The sequence below is a fragment of the Aythya marila genome (assembly GCF_965140915.1).
Source record: "Aythya marila genome assembly, chromosome: 4".
NCBI lineage: Eukaryota > Metazoa > Chordata > Aves > Anseriformes > Anatidae > Aythya > Aythya marila.
Window position 1 is genome coordinate 53,680,239 of NC_139045.1, and position 23,055 is coordinate 53,703,293.

The 23,055-nt window shown below is 41.6% G+C and overlaps 1 protein-coding gene across 4 annotated transcripts in view; it reads right to left on the reverse strand.

The window, feature by feature from the left end:
• Positions 1-2,581: 2,581 nt before the first annotated feature.
• Positions 2,582-23,055, reverse strand: part of PGCKA1 (PDCD10 and GCKIII kinases associated 1) — a 41,909-nt gene continuing 21,435 nt past the window's right edge. For 2 of the 4 annotated variants that reach the window (XM_082758572.1, XM_082758571.1), the window contains 3 exons: positions 21,033-21,087; positions 6,498-6,545; positions 2,582-5,444 (listed from right to left, as the gene is read on the reverse strand). In XM_082758572.1, coding sequence (XP_082614698.1) covers positions 4,490-5,444; positions 6,498-6,529 — 987 coding nt within the window. In that variant the 5' untranslated portion in view covers positions 6,530-6,545; positions 21,033-21,087 and the 3' untranslated portion in view covers positions 2,582-4,489. Of the gene's footprint in view, positions 5,445-6,497; positions 6,546-7,869; positions 7,928-21,032; positions 21,088-23,055 lie in introns of all 4 variants that reach the window. The other 2 variants (XM_082758573.1, XR_014317343.1) reach the window with 2 other exon arrangements.

Consider the following 23,055-nt stretch of genomic DNA (forward strand, 5'->3'; position numbering starts at 1 on the left):
GATGGGAGAATGGGTAAAGGAGTTGAGGCAGTAAGTTAGTCGCTCCCCAAGAGCTGGGTTAAACTGTGTTTAAAAAAACCTAAAACTATTTAACAAAAATGAATTAATTGCTTGTGTTGAGACATGACATTGCTGTAATCAATATCAATTTCTTAGAGAATCCATGGTGTGCATCTAGCGTTTTTCAGAATTTCAGCATCTTGTTGCTTGAAATTGAAAAAGTCCCAAAGCAGCTAGAACACTACTCGCTCAGTAGTAGCTGACACGAGTATAATCTGTAGGTGCAGACTGAGTATTTCCTGGTTTTCCAATTTGTTCAAGGGTTGCCTGATCTGAAGTCTAGAAAGTGACTGTGAAGGTTCAAAATGAAGGAAAGGTTAAAAACAAATTTCCTTGAGACCCCAAGTGAAATTGTTACTGGGAAAAGAGTCCTGAAATTGAGTTGTCTGGCTGTGTATGAAGTTTGGAAAATCTATCCAGGGAAGTTGCTGGTGAGTTTCTACTTTGATTTCATGATACTAAGAAAAAAAAATCCTTTGCCAAAGACAGTTCTTGTTGGAAAGACCAGTGAAAAGACCTGCTTCTTCTCAGTCCTAAATACTGTATGAGATACAGGTGCACTAAGACCCAGGACACAGTGTCTCAAACAATTCTGTTGATAACAATTCCTTTAAAAATAAATTATCTTTCCATGTAGAACACCTTCGATAAATATACTTTCTTGTTTACTCAGCATGTTAAAGAAGTTCTAATATATTTATTTTTTAATTGCTACTCTTGTGCAATTTAGATTCCAATTTCCATCTCCGTGCAAGGAGGGGTGTCACAGTTCAAGATAAAATGTTAACAGAAATCATTTCAATGCAATTAAAATGTCCAACTTAGGCATTTGAATAAATGTATGAAATGCCATATACATGGACCCTAATAAATGTTGATATATTGTATTCTGACTCAGCAAGATTTAATCTTATGGAAAATTAAATCACATTTAGGAAATTAAAACTGCACATACAACACAAGGGCAGGATTTATTTCAGATTTTTAAGTCAATGTTTTCTTCTTTCATGATTTACATGATGATAAGAATTCATGTTTTTAGATTAAAGCAGTCATATCTGAAGTATCTTTTAGCAAATAGACTTTCTATTTCTGGACTTTAATTTTTAATGGAGAGTCTCCATAGCAACGTTTCCCCAACCAATTGCCTTTGTTCTTTAAAATAATAATAATAAACATCTGTGTGGAATTTATTTATTTCCAGGTTTTTGCTTTCCTGTAATGATCCTGTTTGCTGAATTGAGGAATTCCACAGTATCACTTCAGTTTCTCTTGCTGCTCTGTAAACGAACTTGCCCCATAATGTTTTCTGTAGGGGTTAAATCAATTCACTTCCTTGAGTTGGGTGCACTGGGCTGTCTTCCATTCTGGTTGGCATTATTTAGGAATATTTGTGTAGTTTTTGAGAGAAGTCTTTACATACGTGGCTTATTCTAGATTCCAGAAACTTTTTGGTTACTTTCTCTGTGTTCTCAAGATATTAAACTTTATTTTCACAATTGTCTGACCTAAGTGTTCAAAAGCCAAATGGCTTGTTCAAGCTGGCAGCGTTCACGTTTCTTTTCGTCATCATCTGAGAAGACCGAATAAGACTTGGTTCTGATATTATTAAAAGCTGATTAATAATAGAGAAAATTGTGGAATTTTAAAACTATTTCTGAAAGAACTGATTCTCTCGCATGCTTACTGTGAAGAGCATACTGTAATGTGAGCAGTGGCTAGGGGTTCTGGCCACTTTCAACTGTGAAGTGGTGGAGCAGAAGGGAAATAAAACTATATACATATGTTTTTAATGTATCATATAATAACCTGCATACTATTAAATAGGAGATAAGGAAGCCTGAATGTTGGTGATCCCTCATTTTTGTTTTAGGAAAGCTTTCCGTATCCTGCAGACTTGAGGGATGCAGGTGCTGTGCTGACATATTTGGTGAGGAGAAGCATTTGCCGGGTATTTTCCATGCAGGGAATATACTCATTTCTCACTGCATTTCATTCCTCTCCCAGTAGAGACAATGGGAACTTGGCCCACAATAAATAAGGTATTTATGGCCTGGCTGGCCTATAGCAGAGGATGCAATTGCAGTGCCCTGCACTAACGGGCATTGGTCCTGGTGGAGAAGCGTGGTCTGGCATGTCTGGGGAGCTGGTTTTGGTTTGACCCTCATGGGTTTGCTTTACTTTATTTCCTGGGGAGCAAGATAATAAACTGCTCTTTATTTTTTTGCTTAAATAACACTTTAAGAATCATGTCACAGTGTGGCAGGCCTGGGGCCTGTTCTCAGGCCTGGCGGTGCCCTCAGGGAGGGCACATGAAAGCCTGTGGTGCTGTTGAGTTGTTTCTCTTTGTCCTGGCAACCTGTCCCTGCCACCACTCTGTGTCTTGGCATGACTGTGAGGGGCTGGGGTGGCCAAGGGGAGGACGGGGTTTCCTCTTTCAACCTTGGAAAACCTGTACTGAAAAAAAAAAAAAAAAAAAAAAAAAAGATGTGCTGGAGGTGGATCTGATCCAAGCCGAGCAAGAAGACATAAGGGAAGTGTCCACTGGGTCCCCCTTGGCCTGGTGGCTGTGGCTTTGTCATTCTGAGAACGCAACGTGCTGGTAGTCTTCTGCTGTCCTTTGGTGTTACATGAAAATGCTTAGGACTGCCTACTAAAAGCTGGTACTTAACGTTGCTTCTCAGCCTCACAGATCCGTTTGGAATCTGCATGGTGATTTACTACTCATGTATTTTCAAAAATCACAGTTGTACAGATAACTCCCACTGAAAAGGGAGGAAAAGGGCAGAGGAAAATCAGTTGGTAAACCGTACTGTGATTCTTGACATAGAAAGCTTTATTTTGAAGGTGAAATGTGGTGACATTTTAGTCTGTTGCTGACTTTAAAGTCTCAGCTTCAAGAGAAACAGTTATTCAGTTGCACTTAGGAGTATCATTTATGTTAAGAGGAATAGAGATCTTTGTTTCATCTTGCAGTGTTTGGATGAAAAGAGGGAATCTGCATTTAAACAAATACTTTAAATATTTACTCATTACTTAAAATGCAGTTCTTTAACACTCACGTAAGTGTTAATGGTCAGACCAGCATTCAGCATATACTGTTGGCAAATACATAGTTGATGCTTTTTATATATCTAATGAATATTTCTTTTACGTAACTGTTGTATAATCAGAATATGCATTAAGTACAAAAGTCACCAGATAATTTTTCATAAGTTTAAAAAAAAAATTTATTGAGTGCTTAACAGGCTGAGAAACCGTGAAATCTCAGTACAAAGTTTTAAGCACTATTTCAACCATTAATATCCCACTTTTGATGAAATGACAGCACCAAGTTGGTCTCTAACTCTTTTGCTTTCCACGAGGAATACAACAAAAGTAATGCACTAGTCTGAAGATCAGAGATATGGTAGACATACCAGCTCTGATATTTTGAGGTCTCATATTTAATTCAGCTTGTAAGCTCAATCCCTTTGCTGCTGTAAGTTTAGGGACTGCAGACAAGTCAGAGATGGGACCACATTCCTTCTTCATTGTTTGCATATAAGCAAAGCACGTCTTGCTGGGGAGCCTAGAGACACAACCTGGTTGCAAACTGTCTTTTTAGGGCAAGTGATACATGCCTGGAAAATTTAGCAGAGTTGAGAGGTCTTGGGTTGTTGTTTCACAATAGTTTTAATCTACCAATGAGTAGGACTGAGTTTTGATTCCTCTCCAGCACTTCTGATAGCGTGTGTGCAGTTCTTATGAGCTACTTCAGCTCATTAAACCACATGAGTTACCCACTCTTGAATTTGACTAGGCTCCCACTGTTTTAATTAACTAAAACAGGTCACTGGGTATCAGATTAAGTCTAGGGGAGGTATAACAGAAGAGGTAGGGTTATTGTTTCAATCCCAGATGTATGTGCATGGATTTGGGCTTAATCTGGACTAGAACCAAAAAGAACCAAGACCATGCTGAAGAGCAAGCCACACTGCCATCCCCATTTCACACTGCATCCTAAAGATCAGAGATAACTTTGGGCCAATTTTGTTATTGCTATCATGATGAAAATCTGTAGTTTCTCTAGTTCAGTTTTAAATGATGGAGTTTTTCTGAACCTGGAACATATGGTGTGCACAGACCCTCATGAAAGTCAAAACTAAAGGAAACATTTGCATGAGACCTTGTGAGGTGGGGATACAGCAGAATTTCCTGTGTGGAAGGAATGATGCTCTGCCCTCCTGGTTGGCCCTGTAGAGAAGAGCATATCCCAGGCAGTAGGAATTACAAGGCTGTATAAAACAGCTGAAGGGATAGACATTTAGTCCCATCTCTTTTTACATATGCTGTTTGTAACAGCTGACTACATGTACAACACATGCATTCATGTAGATCCAGAAATAAATTCTGGATAGCAGCCAGTGTACTGGAAAGCAACCTTCATCTAGTATTCATCATCATCCTCCAGGTCTTCGCCTGCAGTTGCAGCTTCCAGTGCAGCCAGAGCTGCTGCTACTTCTGCATCTTCCTCCTCAATTTCTCCGTTGATGTCTTTGTGGCTGGGGTGTGGGGGTGCCTGTAGTGCTGTGCTCACAGCCGTGGCAGTGATACCATCAAGAACATCCTTGCTCAAACCTACAGAGTCAGTTTTAAAAGGTTCAATACTGCTTTCCTTCGTGTGTGAAGGTGGTGTTACACAGAGGCCCTGGACCTGTGTGGCTGAAGGCCTGGTGACTTGGTCTGAATGCGCACAGTTGACCGGAAAGCTATCTTTTTCAACATAGTTCCTCGGTCTGTTGCCATTTTGGTGACAATCTATATCTGGCAGTTGTATGGTGGTGTTTTTTGTCTCCAGCATTGCAGTTCCTCTGAGAAAGGCACTATGTTCTGCAGCCTGGGCCTTCCCATCCTGAATACTGTTTGGCTCACTGCAGGCTGCCTTCTTGTGGCTGCCTACTCCTATGTCAAGCTCTTGGCCGCACTCATTCAGGTGGGTATGAAAGTCTCTAGTGCTGGCTGAAGGAGGCTCTGCTGACTGGCTGGAGGTCCCCTGCTCACTGGCTTCTTTCACTGGGTTTGTGTTGGGACCGAGACCAGGGTGTGCTCCAGCGCATGAGCTGCCACCGTTGACTGCAACATCAGGCTTTGTGACGCACCTCCTGAGGCCATCCTCTTGAGAAGCATTGCCTTCATGGTTCCCGAGGGTTCCCTGTGTGCTATTTACCCGATTCTTGTGTTCTGTTCCATTTAGCTCATCCTTCTGGAGTTCAGTTTTGTGATCCTGAATTTCACTATTGTGCTTGAATTTGAATTTGTTGCTGCTTTGCTCATCCCGTTTGTAGCTTTTTGCTTCGTGAATGCATCCAGGTGACTGTACTTCTTCTGGATCAAAAATATAGCTAGAGTAAGGAAAAAAATAGAGAAAATGTTAATTGTTTTTCAAGTTCCTACTATTAACAGTGTAATTAAGCTTAATTTTTAGCTGGAGGTCTTGAGGAACCTCAGCTGAACGGACATGTTGGGCCATGCTGTAGTCTCCTGGGAGTGACAGGGACTGACCCCTACAGTGAGGTTCACCAGGAGCATAAGAAGATTTCAGAACCTTTTGCTGGTTAGTTCATGCTTCTGGCTTTGCTTATTTTTTCCTCTGGAGGATGGATTAGCCAATGAGTAGTCATCATATAGGTAATGATCTATATCATTAATTGATGTCCCCTCATATAGTTGCCAAAAATACCTCTTTTTTTTTTTCTGGTGTTCTTCCTCTCAAGTCTTGCCTTTTTGTCCTTTTTTCTGTATTTGTCCCCTCTTTCTTTTCTTACTTAGTTTTCCCTTCTGCTCCTAAATGTTCCTTGACTTATTCCAGAGCCTATCTTTACTTTCTTTCCCCTTTCTTTTGTAGGACCAGTTTTCTTCCCGCTTCCTTACTTGTTCTAGAAACGTGGCCAAGGGGAAGAGTAACTGCCAAGTGGGACTGCAGTGTTATTTCTAAAACTATCTAGTCTCCCTCATCAGGAAGACTTTTAGTGTGCAATTGTTCCCACAGCTAATGACATAAAGCTCTGAAGGAAGCATGGATCTGTAGCTCATGTTCATTGTTCAGGAGAGCAGGAGGATCTGAGCAAGCCTGTGCTCCTCATTCTGCTTGAAATGAGGGGAAGCTCATGCTATCTACGTGAGGAAAATCTTGTTGATAAAATTGAATTTTCATTGCCTTACAGCACTTTTGTGCCATGGGAATTATAGAAATAGACTTCAATTACAATAAATTATAAGGACGTTTGGGGGAAATCAGTATACCTATGCTCTGGCTTGACTTTAAAGATACTGTAGACTTGGGGAAAACTTCAACCTTGTAAATGGGCTTAATTTGAGCAGAGATGTAGAGGAGCACAAATGTGTTTTAATATTTTTTCTTTTATTCAGTCTAAGCAACTCTTACTCTGTTGTACCTTTGTATCATTTTGCAGCACCTGCACCCCATCTGGATTTTCTTTAATCTGAAAAGAGAGAGAGGGAAGGCAAGGGAGAGGGGAAATGAGTGAAGCGTTATGAAATTAATGCATGGGTAATTGCATTGAAAATGATGCTCATGTTTAGAAATGTTTTATTAGCTAACAAGAAACATGCCTATGCAAGAATGGATGCAGTACCATTCAAAGTCTTTGTAGCTTGCTATCTTGCATTGACAGTGGCCTGTAGTTGGGGGAGAATTTAGGGAATAATTTGAATTCTTTAGCAGACAGTGGTGTTCTCCCAGAATGGTTTCCTAGTCTGCAACAGCTTTATGACTTGAAGACTTCTAAGATGGAGTAATGCTTTTTTTTTTTTTTTTTTTTTTTTTTATTTTGTTACTATTGATGGATTTATCTTCTGTAAATTTGTTTCAAGTCTTAGTTGTTTTCTGAACTCAGGTAAATTGCTTGCATCTACAGTATCCTTTAGTGAGGAGTTGCACTGCTCAGCCTTGCCTGTGTGAAGAACCACCTGCTTTTGTTTGACTCAAACCTGGCTCTTACTGGCATTATTTGATTCCCTGTTGGTGTACGGGGCAGGCAGTGAATATCATGCCCTGGTGCTGAGGTCGTACAGGTCCTGTACTGCCACCTTCAGCTCTGATACTCAGCCTGAAGAATCCTCATCTGTTGAAATACTCCTGTACTCACATTATTTCAGGTTTTTAGATTCTCCTTGTCATTGTTCTCTGGATCTCTTATGCTTTGACATCCTTCTTGAATTAGGGGTGGGAACCACAATGCAGAGCTCTCGAGCTGTGGAAAGCCACAGATTTACTCTTAATAACTGCTGTCCCCACTCACTTGGGAGCTGTTGCAGAGACAGCTACTGAGCACTGGCATGATCTTGCTGTAGATCTCTCTCTTAATCCTCTGGTTAGACACAGGCATGTTGCTGGGGTGGGCGCTTTCTTACAATGTTGTGCACCTATGTTTTACTACAGTGTGACTAGAGCAATCAAACTGCTTGTGTGCTACATTTCTTTATCTTAAATGTTTTCTGTATATGTTTGTCGTTGCTGGATCCAATGAGATGCTGAGAGCTACCTGTTATGTGGTTCATGTCAGTCTTTTATTATGAAAAGAAAGAAATTAACTTGGACCCTTGAACTTTTATGTTATGAACCTAAAAGTGAAGGCACGGACCTAAATATCTGAAAATCCTTGTAAGATTTTTTTTTTTTTTTTTAATTTTATGAGTTGGGGCTATCTTAGTTCAAGTTGATCAAGCCAGGCCAGTTTGTTAATGCTCTGTCCATTATTATTCAGGCTCTTTCTTTATCTGTTGATGCTCTACAACCTTACATACCTTTGCTGTTGCCTCGCTTCCCATAAGACAAATCAATGGCACAAGGCGTGGGTATTTTCTAGAGTGAGTTATTCAAAAGAAAATAGCATTGATTTATTTGTACCAGTTCAGTTTTCCCCCAAACTGCCCTCCAGTGATTATGCTAGAAGAAACTAAAACCCTGTGTCAGTTTATTGTCCCAGTTTTGCCCTCAAAATCTGACTTCTCTGCTGCTAGCACTGAATGTAGTGCCTGGTGGCAAGTCCCTTGCTCCTGGGCCTGGATATTCAGCTGCTGGCTTCAGCTAGGACACTGCTGCTCCTACCCATGCTGTTTGTCTCTGTGCCTGAACTCTCCAGGAGCAGGAACTTTTATAAAGGAGAAGGCAGCTTGGTGTAGCTCAGTGCCCATCAGGATGGCCTGCATGCCAGCTGCTTTGCTTCCTCTTTGCTCTGCTTCTCCCTCTTCCTCAAATGTGTTCTCCCGTGTTGCACCCCCAACGATATCTTATCAGGAGTTCTGATGCAGGGTTTTTTGTCTGGAGAGTGTGCAGTGACCATTTGAGGTGGCCATGCCCTCCTTGGGTGCATCGTAGAGGCACCGGGGCAGGTTTGGCAAGCTACGAGGCTCATTTGAGCTGGGGCATGTAGCCATCTTATCTAGACAAAGCAGAGTTCTTAATTTGCTTTGATTGTTTTGAAAGCTGAATTAGCTATAGCCCTTCTTTACTCTAAGACTGACTTGAAACTTCAGTTGAGCTAGGCTGTATGCTGATGCTTTTGACTGACATCTTTAGTTTTAGCTTAAGCCTGCTTCTAAGCCAGAAGGAAAAAAAAAAAAGAAAAAGCTTAAAACCAACCAGCCCTTGATAGACTCAGCCTTCAAGTCTTGGCGTGTTAGGGTAAGTCACAGTGATGGCGTGATCTCTGTTCATGGGAAAGGCAATGTACGTGTCTTATGTTGAGCCCCTTTCTGTATATGCTAAGCTGCTACCATCCCTCACATTTGTCATGGACTAAGAGCACACAAGTATTATTCCAGCTCAGGTAAAACCATGATGACTTCGGTCACTGTCGGTCACCACTTGAGCACACAGATATGCCCACGCAGCCCCTGGTGCTTTACTTTAAAGTTGCTGGTTTGGTGAAACCAGCCTGGGTTCACCTGCAGCCCAGCTCTGAGAGCAGATCCCGCTGCTTCTGCTTAATCTTTGCCCTGACAAATTTCCTACTTAGTGCTGGTATTTATAATGTTTCATGACTATTAAGAAGAATCTTGCTTATAGGTTTTAACCATTGGGAAGTGTTAATTGCTGTCCTTTATTCTGTTGAAAAGATGTTTGTTATCTTCACAGAAAGCAATTATACATGGAAATGACTGTTGTTATTTTTATAAGAAGCCCTTTCCTGTTTGTGTTTTTTAATTACAGCTACTGTTTGAATTATCTCTGCAGCTACTGCATTTAAGCTTTTCAGCTGATTAGTTACAACTGAATTTGTCCTCTGGCATGAATGAGTTATAGCATATGGATATATTTAATGCTGCATTTTTATGCTTATAAATTACTTGACATCCCTGAAGTAAGAATACAGTTCTACGATGTCTAAACAATGTTAGTTTTTTGCCCTCCTTGCCTTTCCATATTTATAATAATCTTTCAAGCCAAGGTTGGAAAATAATTCTGGGGAACAAATTGCTTTCATAGCATGAAAAGACATACTTTAATCCTACTTACTTTGTTTTAGGTAGCTTGTTCTAAAGACTCTGGTATTGTGTGAGGTTCATAGTTCCACTAACAAACAAGTAGTATTGATAAGCTCCTGTCTGGAGAAGTCTGAATTGAGCACGTTATGCGGATTTGCAACAAAAAAAAAAAGGGGTTAGAGAGCTCAAGTGATGGATAATTATCTGTGACTGAGTTTAAAAAGACATCTAGAACATGACATAGCATCCTTTTATGTTGTTCCAACTCTGTCTTTCTATAAGATGTTTATTCTGTTGGATATTCTGTTGTTTTGTGCTGTTAAATTGTTAAGATGCTTTCAGATGAATGTGACATGATGCAGAATGCTGCCTTGCAAAACACTTTGAGGATTTAGTTTAAAAAAAAAAAAAAAAAAAAAAAAAAAGAAAAGAAAAGCTGTCTCTCTCAGGGGGCAATAAAATGCTTGGCCTCAACATTTAGATCCTCAGAATTCAGGTCAACCTGTTCCTAATCCTGAACATCATTCTTCCTCGATCGGCAAATTCTTAAAAGCCTGTACATTTCTCAGTGGTTGCTACAGTCACTTAATTCTGAACATTAGCGCCTCACTTAGCATTAAATCTCTACTAAAATGTTAAGTATAGATTTACAGATTGTACTTATTTATTTTTTAAGACTTGCACTTGGAGCATTTAGAGGGAAGAACTGGAACTGCTCAGGTGAAGGGATGAGGGTGGCCTCGCTTTAAATTCTTCCTCTCTGCTCAATATTGAACTTTTGCTTTTCAGCTTTGAGAAGCTGTTGAATCTTCTAAAGGTCTCTGAAGCTGAGCTTATAGCAGTTTCTTCAGAACACCAGCTTCCTGCAGCGTGTACATTTTCCCCAGCTACCCCAGCAGACCTTGAGTTGGCCGTATGAAAAGCTACTCTAGATGTATTTTCTTGGCAGTGTGCTAAATGAATGTTCAGAGAGACGGGAAGACCCGATGTTATGAAAGAGTGAATTTTTCTTGAAGAAAATTTTATAGAAAAGCAGCTATTTTAAAATCGGTGGGGGAAAATGCTGCTATGGCTGTTAAGGAGGTTGTAACTGGATTTAATCCGAGAGCAGAACACCAATCCTGTCCGTAAACTACATGCTGAAAAAGAGGAGGCTGTAAATGTTCTGCTGCTGGCACCTGCTAGGAGAATGGGACGGGGCTTTTCTTAGGGTGAGACCTTGCTGGGGATGACACGAATGGATGGTGTCTGACTCCACAAATGCAAGCTTGCATTACAAGCCACAGTGTGCTTTAAGAGATGTCTGCTTTGCTTCATCGGATCTGAGAAACACAACGTATCTGATTTTAGGTTATGTAATAGCACAGCTTCTATTGTCTATTTAAACTGTAGCTGTGTTGTAAATAAACAAAAAGCAAATGATAATGGCATGAAAAGGGAAGGGCACACATTGTAGAGATAAAAACGTGTTGACAACCTTTCTCCATATTCTTGGAAGTTTACATGGAAACAGAAAAAGGCCAATAATTATTTTTTCTTCAAAAGAACAGAAGTACAACACAGCATTTTTTTTAGTCCCGCCAGGAGTGGAGGCAGAAAGGTGAGGAGAGAGCACATTAAAATGTGGGTTTTTCTCATTATAAAATGTGGATATTTTTGGTCCCAAGTTCATAAATTCTGGCTCCACATCCTTTGATCCAGCTCATTCTTAAGCCTTTTTTCCCTTCCCCAAGTTTGGTTCTTAATGAGCTTTTGCTGTTTCTTCAGCTTTTTGCTCTCCTCCCTCATTTCCCACTGCAGATTGCAAAGTAACCTGTTTTTTCCTGAGTGTATTATCCAGGCTGCTGAGCCTGGGTGCCGCATCTCCCAGTGACCTAGGATCTGTGCCTCTTTCTGCTCTCTTTCAGGCAGAGGCACTTCTCACCCTGGACCCTGCTGGTGTCTTTCCTGTCAGTCTGCTGTGATTTCTGCTCCTCAGTGTAAACCTGCCCAACCTCTGGGTACAAAAAGAGAAGAGGCTGCTTTTGAAAGTGTCTGCAGAGAAACGTAAAGAGGGCATATTAAGGAACTGGGGTGGGAATAACCTCAGACAGCTCTAGCACTTGGCAAGCTTCTCGTGGGAGAGGCACAGCTTGCTTTCTGTGCCAAGGAGGCATTCCCACCTCTCAGCAGACTTCAGAGGTTGTCCTCAGCATGTGCCCAGGCCTGAGAAAGGCTCAGGTGTGCCGAGGTGTGGAGGAGGGATGTGCCATGTGCTCCTGAGGGGTGGAGGCAGCGGAACAATTGCTGTGGGTGGCAGGTAATATAAAAGAAGCATGGAAGGACTGTGGGACAGATGGTAGGGCTGGGAAGACCTATAATTAGAAGTGTAGGGAACTAGTAAACATACACTAGAAAAAAGCACCAGCCTGTGGTAGAGGAAAAGGATAACAGGGGGAAGGTTGTAAAGGAAGAAAGAGCAGAGAGAGAACTTTGTTAGCCGCTCTGTATGCATGCTGAATGCTGCTTTTGGGCAAATAGCATCTGTGAGAATTATTCGCTTTGCATACAGTACAGACAACTCCTCACGTCCTGCTTTTTTCCTGACCTTCCTCGCTATTCTGAGGGCAGACTGTCTCCAACAGGAGTGAGAATTGTTCTGGGCCCCAAATGCCTTTCTGTTAATGCTTTGTGGAAACTGCTACCACTGATGAAAAGCTTTGGAGCTGCCAGCTAAGTGTCTTCTGCAAACAAATTGCTTTCCACAAAGCTCCAGATCAGCTCTGTACCCGTACCTGACAGTCACAGCACAACTTAACTGGAACAGCCATGTTTAGCATATAGGTGACAGCCAAAAAAAAAAAGTGAAAAACAAAACCATAAAGCAGGGCTGACGTCTTTCAACGAATCTCTGCATTCTTTGGCATCTCTTGACTTAGTGCAGTTGGTATGAGGGTGACAATTTGATAACAAGTCTGTGCTTAACTCTGTGCTACGGCCAGTACTCAGAGCTGGGCTGAAATCTCTCTGCTTCCTTCTGACTGGTTTTGGGTCTGGCAATTTGTTTTAAAAGTGCTTCAGGGAGCAACTCAATCATCATAAAGCATCTGAAATAAATGAACCAACCTGAGTTGGTTCAACCTATCAAACCTATCAAAATACAGTCCCTTATAGAAAATAAGTCCCACCTCAATGGTTTTTTTTTACTTCTTAGCTTTTCCATAGCTGAATTGATTTGAGGCTCCTTGTTCACACTTTCTTTAACTGTAGTATTGAAGTATCAGTCCCATGTTCCAGCCATCTTGCAGTCCAGCCCTGGTGGGAATACGTGCCTGTGCAGCCCTGGTCATGCAGTACGAGCTGCAGATGGGCTCAGTTCAGCCCCTGCTGTCTACACTGCTCTGCAAGAAAAGGAAAAGGTGCCAAGTGCTTCTCCTGGTGCAGCCCAGCTTATCCTGTTCTGAGGATAACAGGCACTATGTTTGGGAGCAAGGAATGTCGGAGTGTCTGCCAGAGAGATCCTCCTGCCAGCACAAGGTTATTGCCAAAGTTGCAGTTGCCTGCCCTGCCCTCATTACTCCTCCCTCTCCAACGAGCTCCTTTCCATTTACTTTACAAACAAAGCCAGGGAGCTGCTCGGCTGACCAGCCACTTTCCTTCTCCACTGAGGCCTCTTTTACCCACTGACCTGTCCGCATGCACTGCCAGTACTGCTAACTGTGAGGATAAGTTGGCAGAGGGACCTGCTGAGGATCCTATAAAAGCTGCGGTGGTAACTTAGGGCAGCCAGCTTTAGCTCTTCGTGTCTGTTGGTGTTCTGCTTGTTCATTTTCAGGTTGTTTCCCCTGGTTTTCACCAGTAAATGTCATCATTGCATGAACACAAGCAATCCTTCTTACACGATCTGCAGCTGTAGAGAAGAATCTCTATGTATTTTTTAAGATGATTATTAGAATTGAAAAGGGTGTCAAAGGGAGTCACACAGGTGACTGCACATTAATAATACTTCTAAAAATTCCCATAAAAAATGTAAACACGTTTTCCTATGAAAATATCATTCATGATTCTATTGCATTGTTGATATTTCTTCTTGTTGATATTTTTTCTTATAAAACATACTCTTAATGGCTTGCTTTTGGCAAGGAAAAATCAAAATTATTTGATGGCATTTATTTAAAAAAAAATTTCAGAAAAAAATCAGAAATTAAAATCTCAGTCCTGTTGAGTGACATGGTATACACCCAAAGTATCTACCACCTGCTGTCATCCAAATTTATTTCATTCATCTATGCTTAGAGGATCTTTTCAAACTTTTGACAGATCACTTACTGATTTGTTCAAATATATCTGAAATGCTCATATCCACACCCTCACCCTTCAATTTTTCTTGAAAGACACAGAAATTTTATGAGTGTGACTCTCCCAAAATTTAACATGTACAATTCAATGATGAATTTTTCCCTGTTGCTTCCCTTCTTTCCTCCCTTGCCCAACTAAATTGAGCCTCGGGGCGGTCTGCTGTTTGGGGCAGTGACCTGATTCTTGGTGTTCCTGCGACCGAAGTGGCAAATTTCTGGCTGATGTTACCCACTAGCGTTGTGTACAAACAGCAGCTGTTTGCTTTAGTGAAGGAGGAATTTTGAGTATTTTGTGTGCTGTTCAGGGCACAAATTGTACAGTTGTTTCTCTGTGTAGGGACTTTTCTATTTTTGCTTATTCCCAAAGAAGTTAAGAAAGTGATTTAGACTGGTAGTTGTTTTTTCTCCAGGGGAGAAAAGTGGCTTTTTCCTAGGTAGGTATCAAAACCTGGAAATTGTGCCTCAGAATTGTGCATTGCTCATTATCTGGGAGTTACAGGACTCTGTTATGGCTCCATAAATGTTGATGGGTTGTGTTCTGATACAGAATAGGTCTCTCACTGAAGAAGCAGCTCCACTGTCACAGTGCTGTTTTTTCAGCAAGGTAACAGCTGGCATGATAACAGAATCCTTAAACGACAATGCTGTGCAAGCAGTCGTAGCAAGGGTAAAAACAAACCAAGTCACGTTTAAAGAGAACTGTTTCTAATTAGTTTAGCCCCATACTTTTCAGGAAATTAGAGCAAAGCAATTTAATGTGAAGAAACACTCCCATAACAAATGCTGTACTTGCCTGATGAACCATCACTCCAGCATCAGCTAATCACCAACTACGTCCTACTCACCAAATAACCAGTGGGAGTAATGTTATCATGATCTTAACATCTACCTGCCTGTGGCATCTGAAAGTGTACACGTGTTTCAAGTGTTTCTCCAGAAAATTTTCAATAGTAATTGACAAAAAATTTGCTCTCCATAGTGGGATCACGTTAGTAGTAGACATTAATTACTATATACACAACATAGTGCAAACTGTGTGTTATATCCTTGGATTATTCATAACAGCATCCAAGGGGGGGAGCAGTCACCTAGCTGAGAGGTGCATCTCCTGTGCAGGAGTTAACTATGTCCTCTAATTGTGGCGTTTCTCAGCACTGGGGAAAAGCATCCTACCAGAGTGATGTCCAGCTACAACCTCATGAAGAACAATTTTCCTTACGTTCCTATGCCTACTAAAGAGCTGAGAAAAGGTCAGACTTAGCCTGACTCTGCTGACACCAGAAAAAAAGAAGTGCTAATTAGCTCATGTACACATAGTCCTAATACCAGTAGAGTTGGCAGTAGCAACGCGTGATGGTGTAAATACCTTAGCTGGAATGGGGAGTACCTGATATGACGCAAACGCAACATCAGAAATGCTTCCCTTCCCTACCACAGCGCTCCACAGGCCCCTAGCCACCTAGCTACGTCTTTATCAGGTCCTGATAATATTTCTGCCCTCACCTTGCCCCTGGTTTTCCAGGCAGCAGCCTTGCACCAAAGGAAGGCACAGAGGCCAGCAGGCCCCAGGGCAGGGAGGTTTGAGTGCTGCCAGCACAGTGTGAGCACACCTGCACTTATTGTTTGCAGGTGTACTGCCAGACGGGAAAGGAATGAAAAGTTTGATGCTATCAGGTTTACAAAAGGTGTTTTGTTTTGAGTTGTGACTGCTGGCTATTGCCTAAGCAAACCTTCCACCAACTGTAATAATATGCGTAGATGTGTTAAGTCCTGCTAGCTCCTCCTCAGAATGTCCTTTTTCCCAAGCCAGTAAGGTCAGCCAGATCTTCTGCTTTCCCCCAGCGGCTCCCTGGTGCCATTGGGCAGGACGTGAAGTCCCTTGTTTCATTCTCATCATAGCCATTGCCCTCCTCTTCACAGCAGGCAGCTTTCCCCCCTCTCCGGCATGCTGTTAAAGGATGAGATGTGCCCCAGCCCAGCATCTTCTGCCTCTCATTGCCCTTACGTGCAGATGAAGCTGTTCTTCTCACCTGCTAGGGCTGGGTGCTCAGCTCCCAGCCTGTATTTAATAATTCCTTCTTTTCCAGCCTGTTATCCTGGTCCACATTCAACAAACCTGCCCTGGTGCTGTGGGTGCCCGCTGCTGGGAGCAGCAGGCCTGTGGGCAGCCCCTGCCCTGCTCACACCTCTCTCAGCTCCCTGGTGTGCCTGGCCTCTGAGAGGCACTGAGGCTTGTAAAATGGGATAGGGTCACTCCTTTTCTTCCTCTCTACCATCTTTGAGGTCGTTCTTTTACTACTTTGTTCTCTGATCTCTGTGGTAACCGCAGGGCTTTGCTGTAAACTCCTCTGGAAAGGTGGAGCTCTTCGTGAGGCCCCTGTTAATGCGGTGTACAGGCCCGCGGTGCACGTGGGGCACGACTTCGAGGTGATCCGAATGTGCCCTTTTTCTCTTTTGTTACCCTCCTCACAACTGATTTTAAATATTGAGAAGACCTTTAGGAGGAAATGCATTCTCTCTGGCTAGTTCCTCGTTGCTCGCAGCACTGGGTCACAGAGCACTTCCCTACCGCTGTTATTTACCACAGAAAATGTTTGTTTTATTTCTGGTGATTAAGAGGAAGAGTCGGGCAAAGGGTGAAACTCTCACAATCATTAGCCAGTTTGCACAAAGGAAAAACAAATATAGCTCGCAGCATAAAAACACTCATTTCCTCCTCAGCCAAGCTTATTCCCTGCATCTGTTCTTCCCCAACTTACATCACTGTTTGGTGTTTAAGTTACCGAAGTTCATGTTTCCTGTCCTTTAAAGTCGTTAATCTTATACATTACACTAATTTGTTCTGTAATGGTGCCCAAACTCCAAGTCGTATTTAGGGCCATATTGTGCAGACACCAACGTAGGAATGCAGTTTCCCAAGGGATGCATGGTCTAAATGTGTGACAAGGCAAAAACTGGGTGTGATAAGCAGATGGTCATGTACGTGTGAAAGAAGCAATCGGCAGAGAAACTGTTTAGGGACACAGCTGGAGCCTCAAAATAGCTGTAGCCAATTTTTATGCAACTGAGAGAGACTGTGTCTGGAGTCTGATCTCCTTCAGGATGTTAAAGTGTCTCTCTGCAAGCTTTGTGCAACTATGCGCTTTGGAGAATGGAGTCTGGGGTTCCAGCCCTTTGTCTGAAAATCCCTGGTTGTATCTAACTTCTTTTTAAAACTCTTAATGTAGAAGCAGCCCTAAAAGCAGGGCCTGAGCCTTCCTCATATGCTGTCAAGGACATGACTTTGAAAATGAGGGTCAAAGGTAACCAGGGCTCCTAATTTGTGAGGCAATTTGCTAATCCTTTGAATACTAGGTAAAATAATCACAGCCTCCCCAGTGGTTTTGACTGGAAGCTGTGGTGGCGGCTGTGTTTTAGGTTGAACGTTGTGCTCTTTGTCTCAGCCAGATGAGGCCCTAAGGTACCTGCCCGGCTTTGTGGCCTCAGCAGCCGCATGGAGTTTGAGGCCACAGGAAATTTGGCACAGTGGCAGCCTACAGCAAACTGAGAGCTCCTGAAGCCCTTAGGGGAACCCAGCTGAAGTGCCTCGTCCCTCCACGCATGTGGATGCTTGATTATCACAGAATCACAGAATTTCTAGGTTGGAAGAGACCTCAAGATCATCGATTATAACCCTTTATCTCTTGGACTCCCTGTCCTATCGAGTATTTGGCTGGGCAGCCTTTCCTGAGGCTTGATACCAATAGTTTCTTACCTTACAGTGCCCAGATAAGCTTGGCAGGAGGTGTTTTGCTGACACATTTTAAGGTGGTAACAGGAGGCTGCTTCCTGGTTCTTGCTAGAAATATCTTTACTTTGAGCTGTTACTTAGGGCCTGTCCTTCGTGCACTGCACTAGGTGGTTTCCCCCTCTACATATCAGCTGGAGGATCAAATACCTGAAGTTTTAACTGCTGTATCCTGCTTCAGTGATATTCTGTTTAACTTCCTTCCTGTTCAATGACCCGGCCTGAACAACCTGAAGACCATGAGCCTTTTGCCCTGCATGCATCCATGTTCTGCGTGCTGACAAGAGAAGCAATTTTACCCTGAAATCAGTGGAGACCTTTTGGTCTCCTTCAAAAGAGATCTTGGTGAGTCTCTCCACTGACTAATTAGGACTAGTTGTCTATGTCACTGGAAATACCGAGGTTTTAATATATGTGCTCTTGTTCTTTAGACTTTTTTTTTTTTTTTTTTCCAGCTAAGAACTGAACTGTTTCCTAAAGCTACATACAGTTCAAAATTTGGTGTCCTCCCCTATCCTCCCACTTTTTTTTTTCTTTTTTTTTTTTTTTTTTTCGCTCCCAGTAGGTTCATCAGAGCTATCTTTAAAATAATACAGAAATGACCTAAATTAAAGGTCTTGTGATAGCCTCCTTACAGATGCTTCTATTTCTGTGTACAGGGTTACGTGGAGGAGTGCAATTTCAGCCTCTGGATAGAAGATGAAGTAAAGAAGAAAGCTTAAAAACTTTACAGGACTCAACGCGTTTATGTCTCCAAGAGACAGAGAGGATAGAAGCATGGATGGAGAGAATAGAAACACTCTGCTTGTTTCATCAGTATATTAAAAGCTGTGGTAAATTATATGAGCACAGAAAATTCAACAGTTGCTGAGAGATGCCAAAGGCATCTGTTAAGGACAGTAACAGTTGAAAGATATTGCTGCCCCTGGTGAAAGATAAGAGTTAGTTGAAATTGAGGAAAGGCAGATGCTGTGGTCAGAAAAGGTGCTTTTGGGGAAAACGAAGTATGTCAGGGCTGAAGTTGTATCCGGCCCTTGACAGACTTGCTATGTCCCTTTTTGGCTCCATGTGACTTGAGGAAACTCAGATGAATTTAGAGTGCCTAAAGAGGCTTAGTCAGGGTATCTCAATCGCTATGTGTGACTGAACCACCCCGAAGTGCAAAACTCAGGTACTCAGCAGAAGATGAGGGCACGCCTGGTCACTCAAGTTGCTGGTTTGAACTGGTATGGCAGTCCCTAAGATCCTGTAGTGACGCAGGATCCATGTGGTAATGTGAATACAAAGCAGATTCTCTCCTGGTTCTTTTGTGACTATGATGTGGCCTTAGCTTCCTGCCCCCTCACCAGAGGGGACCTGGAGAATGCAAACAAGGGCAGAACCTGCCTTTCAGAATATTTATTACTTCTGGGGCTGAATGAACCAGAAAGCGCACAGTTTGATTTCCTTTGCAACACTGACAGGAAAGCAAACAAATCCTTTGACTTGAATCTCGTATGTCAGCACAACTGGCTGTGGGGCTGCTTGTTTTCTTCTCTCCTGTCTCAGAAGTCATTTTTCCTTAGACTTCCATTTGCAGAGTCAGCCAAAGACTTTGAGCCTGTTTACATATGGAAGTATTTTCTAGATGTGGATTGATTCTCAAGTGAGTATTTATTTCGCTCTGTTTTATACCTTCTGGAACAATTTCATTTTTATTATGTCAATCATATGGATACTGAAATCAATGAGAAAATTCTACTTTGGACGTTAGGAAACTGGAAAATATCGGACAGTGAGTGTGATGGCTAAAGCCTATTGCCACAGGATGAGGTCTGTGAGAACAACTTGGCAGGCCAGGCTGGTTCCCAGCTATATTTTGTGATTATGCTATGACTGCCACATAGCTGCCACTAGCTTGCAGCACAGCAGCACACTGTACATGACTGTGAATCAAAATCCTGGATCTTAGAACTCATCCTTCGTCTGCTGGAAGCCGTTGCTCTATTTGCTTTGTGAGCAAAAAAACAGGGAACAGTACTGGCCTTCTGCAGCAATAGGGGGGCTACCAATAGCAGAACCTTTAAAAACAAATTCTGTAAGACTTTGAGCCTTCAGGTGGTCTGGGAAACACTTGGAGAACAGAGAAAGAGGAAAAAGGTGAGAAAGTGGAGACCTCATGTTTTAGATTTCATAAAATTCTTGTAAGCTGAAAGAAGAAAAATATAAAATTTATGAAAACAATTACTAAAAGTAAGTGCACTTAATGGTACAAGTTAATTTATATGCAATTTTGGCATCTTGGCTTATCAAAAGCTTATTTTTTTTTGTTTGCAAGCAGTTTTGTTGATAGGCTCACTGCTTCTTTTTCCTTTTTGTTTTGGTAGTGGGCATGAAGAGACACTGAAGGAATTTAGCAGGCCTTTATCCTTCAATCGTGTTGTGCATTTTTACATGAGGGAACAATATTCTGAAAGCGGGCTCAAATGCCTATGGAGATTGCTTCAAATAGATACCGCATATATGCCTTTAGGCTTGATCGAGGCCAGGTAGGATATGTGATCTCAGCTGCGGTATTCAATCGTAGCTTTGAGTCCCCAGAATTATTTTGCCCTGAATATTTCAAATGCTTCTGGTTTGTTTACATCATCCGAAGTATTGCTAGTGGCAGGTGTTGTAGTGGGGCTATACTGTTCTGAACATCAGCCTTGCTTAATACAAAGAGAATTGGATAAAGCCCTAAGCAGTTAGCATGACTCAGTGGTTCTCTTCTAGGAAAATAAAACAAACTAACAAAAACACCCTAAACCCAACAACAACAAATGGTTCAAGGAGCTTTGCTTTAAATTGTCAGGATATTGGGTTTGACCATTTGATGGAATAACCTTCAGCTCTTTGAAAGGGGGCTGCTAGAAGTCAGCGTGCTTTCCCTCTTCAGCCAAATCAATTCTCTCGTTTTCCAGTTTGTTCTCTTTCCCCAAATTCCCCTCTTTCGTTCCCACACTGCACTACTTTGTTCTTCCCATCACCTTTTGCCTCCCTTTCTGCTTTTTCTCCTTCCTCCTTTTTCACCTGTGTTAACTGACCTGTCAATGTTGTGTTCCTATATTTCCTTATTATGGTGTTTAACTTTTTCTAAACTTCAAAGTGGAAATCTGTCACTTGTTACAACAGAAATATTAGAGGCTGGAAAGAAACAGTTCAGAACCTGCTCTGTCACCAGTGCCTATAGCTGCAAAGCATCATCATTAAAAAATAAGGTACTGCAGAGAGAAAAATAATCTGGGGATATTCTCCTTTGTGGAGTGCTGAAGTTACAACAGTGAATGACCAGTAAGTCTTAAAGCTACACAAGAAGAATAAAAAATAAGTCTTACCTTTCAGATTGTACTCCATCGACTGCTGGAAAGGTTTGGTTTAGATATCTTCATCCTGCAATAGTAAAGCAACGCTTTGAGGATGGTTTCTTGGTGTGTCTGCACAAGTAGGATGTTCTGAAGAGCAGGTTGCCTGCCACAAACAGTGTGGAAATATAACATCCTCCTCTTCATGCCATTGTAATTTCTTAATTTACACAATGACCAAACAAATCACTTGAGTAATATACTCATCCCCTTGAGCTGAACTGGAATGCTAACCTGCTTAAAGTGAGCAAGGGCTTGCCTGCTCCAGTGGATTAGGGCTCATGTAAAATGTTTACATTTATAATAACAACAATAAACTTAGCAAATCTTCAAATATCGTGGGAATTCTTTTTTCTTTGCTGGCAGCCAGGGTATTTATAGTATCAGCTAAAGCTGCAGTATCCTTGTTAGAAGGTTCTCCTTCAGATTTTCATGAACTTTGAAATTTAAGAAAAGCCTCTGGCATTGCACCAGTGTTCAAGATATCTGGTAAAGCTATTGTTCTTTCAGATACACATGGCCTAGGCTAAATAGAAATTTCAGTAAAATGTTTTCTATTACGGATTTAGAAAGAGATAAATTTGAGAGATAGCAATAGAGTTAAACTGAAACAGTGCGGATGCTTTGTCTCCTTTAAAAACATTTTTTTTTGTTGGGGGGTGTGTTTTTTGTTAGGGAAGGGAATGTGGACATATGCCCACGTGGCTGTGTGTTTGCACGCAAACCTGTAACAAACATTAATCACCAAGTCAGGATCAGATCTGTGAAATGGACAGTGTATTTTTCTGTGGGTTCAGAACTTTTGCTATGTGCTTCCTTTCATCCTTAGCATCTCTCTGCCTCAGTAGCAATAACTTGAAAAATCTCAGTGCAGCTTATGTTATAAGCTTTAACTCCAGGTAGTTATGCTTGTACCACCAAGAGGGAGGCTTCCAAAGGCTTTGAGATCCCTTTCAGCAGAGCTCTGAAAGCCTGAAATATGGCTGAAAACTAAATGTTCTCTGCCGAATTCAGCAGCTTGTGATTTGGGACCAAATTGAGGTGGCCCCAATATCTGCTGCGAGTCATTGCTAAGGAGAACCTGAGCACTTTTGATTCATTGCTCAGCTCTGTTGCCCTACAGTGAGCCACTTAACTTGTCTTGTATGCTACCATTTCACATCCTTCTCAGAGCTTAATGTTTGTGCAGCACTTTGGAGATTTATGGCGCTATTCCATCTCATTATAGTGTTGCAAAGGGCTGAGAGGGTTTCTGTGCATCTGCTAAAGGTGTTGTTGGTACTTTAGGTGGAGTAAAAATAAAGCTTACGAAGACTGAGGCATTGTGTCTTCCTATCTTTGTGTGACTTTTTTCTGGCGGTCTTGTCTCTTTTTACCTTAATTACATTCTTGTTTGATATAGCTGTCATCATGAATTACAAAGTAGTTTATTCCATTTAGTTTTTTGTTCTGTTCTCTAATTAATCTTTCTTGCAGTGTAATTTTGTCTCGATGTCGTTATTTGCTTTGTGTAAGCCATGCCCTAAATGAAAGCAAAAATCCCTGCAAAAATGAAAAGCAAAATCCGTGGCCTCTTGCCACATGTTGAGAGGATGCAGATTTTATTTAACAAAGGCAAAAGATGTATCCTGTTTAACTCAGTCTTACAGAGCATTCTTATCCCCTGTGAATTGCTTTTGTCTGTTGAACAAATTTTGAAATAGTAGGTCAGCTATAGGGTTTTCATTAATTTTTAATTGGGTTTTGTGTGTTTATTTTAAGTCTACTAAGAAATATGTTTCTAAAATTCCCTAGAAAAGGAAAATGCCAAAAAGGAGAGCTGATACAACTTACCAACAGCTATAAATTGTAAGCTTACCCATTATATCGTCAAGTGATAACTGATTTCATTGTGATGTGTGTCACTGGTTTTTGATCTAAACATGGAGTTGTTTGTTTTAAGGAATGAATTACTGAAGCTGCTTATAATGTTAAAAATGTGCTGAAAGCTCAGCAT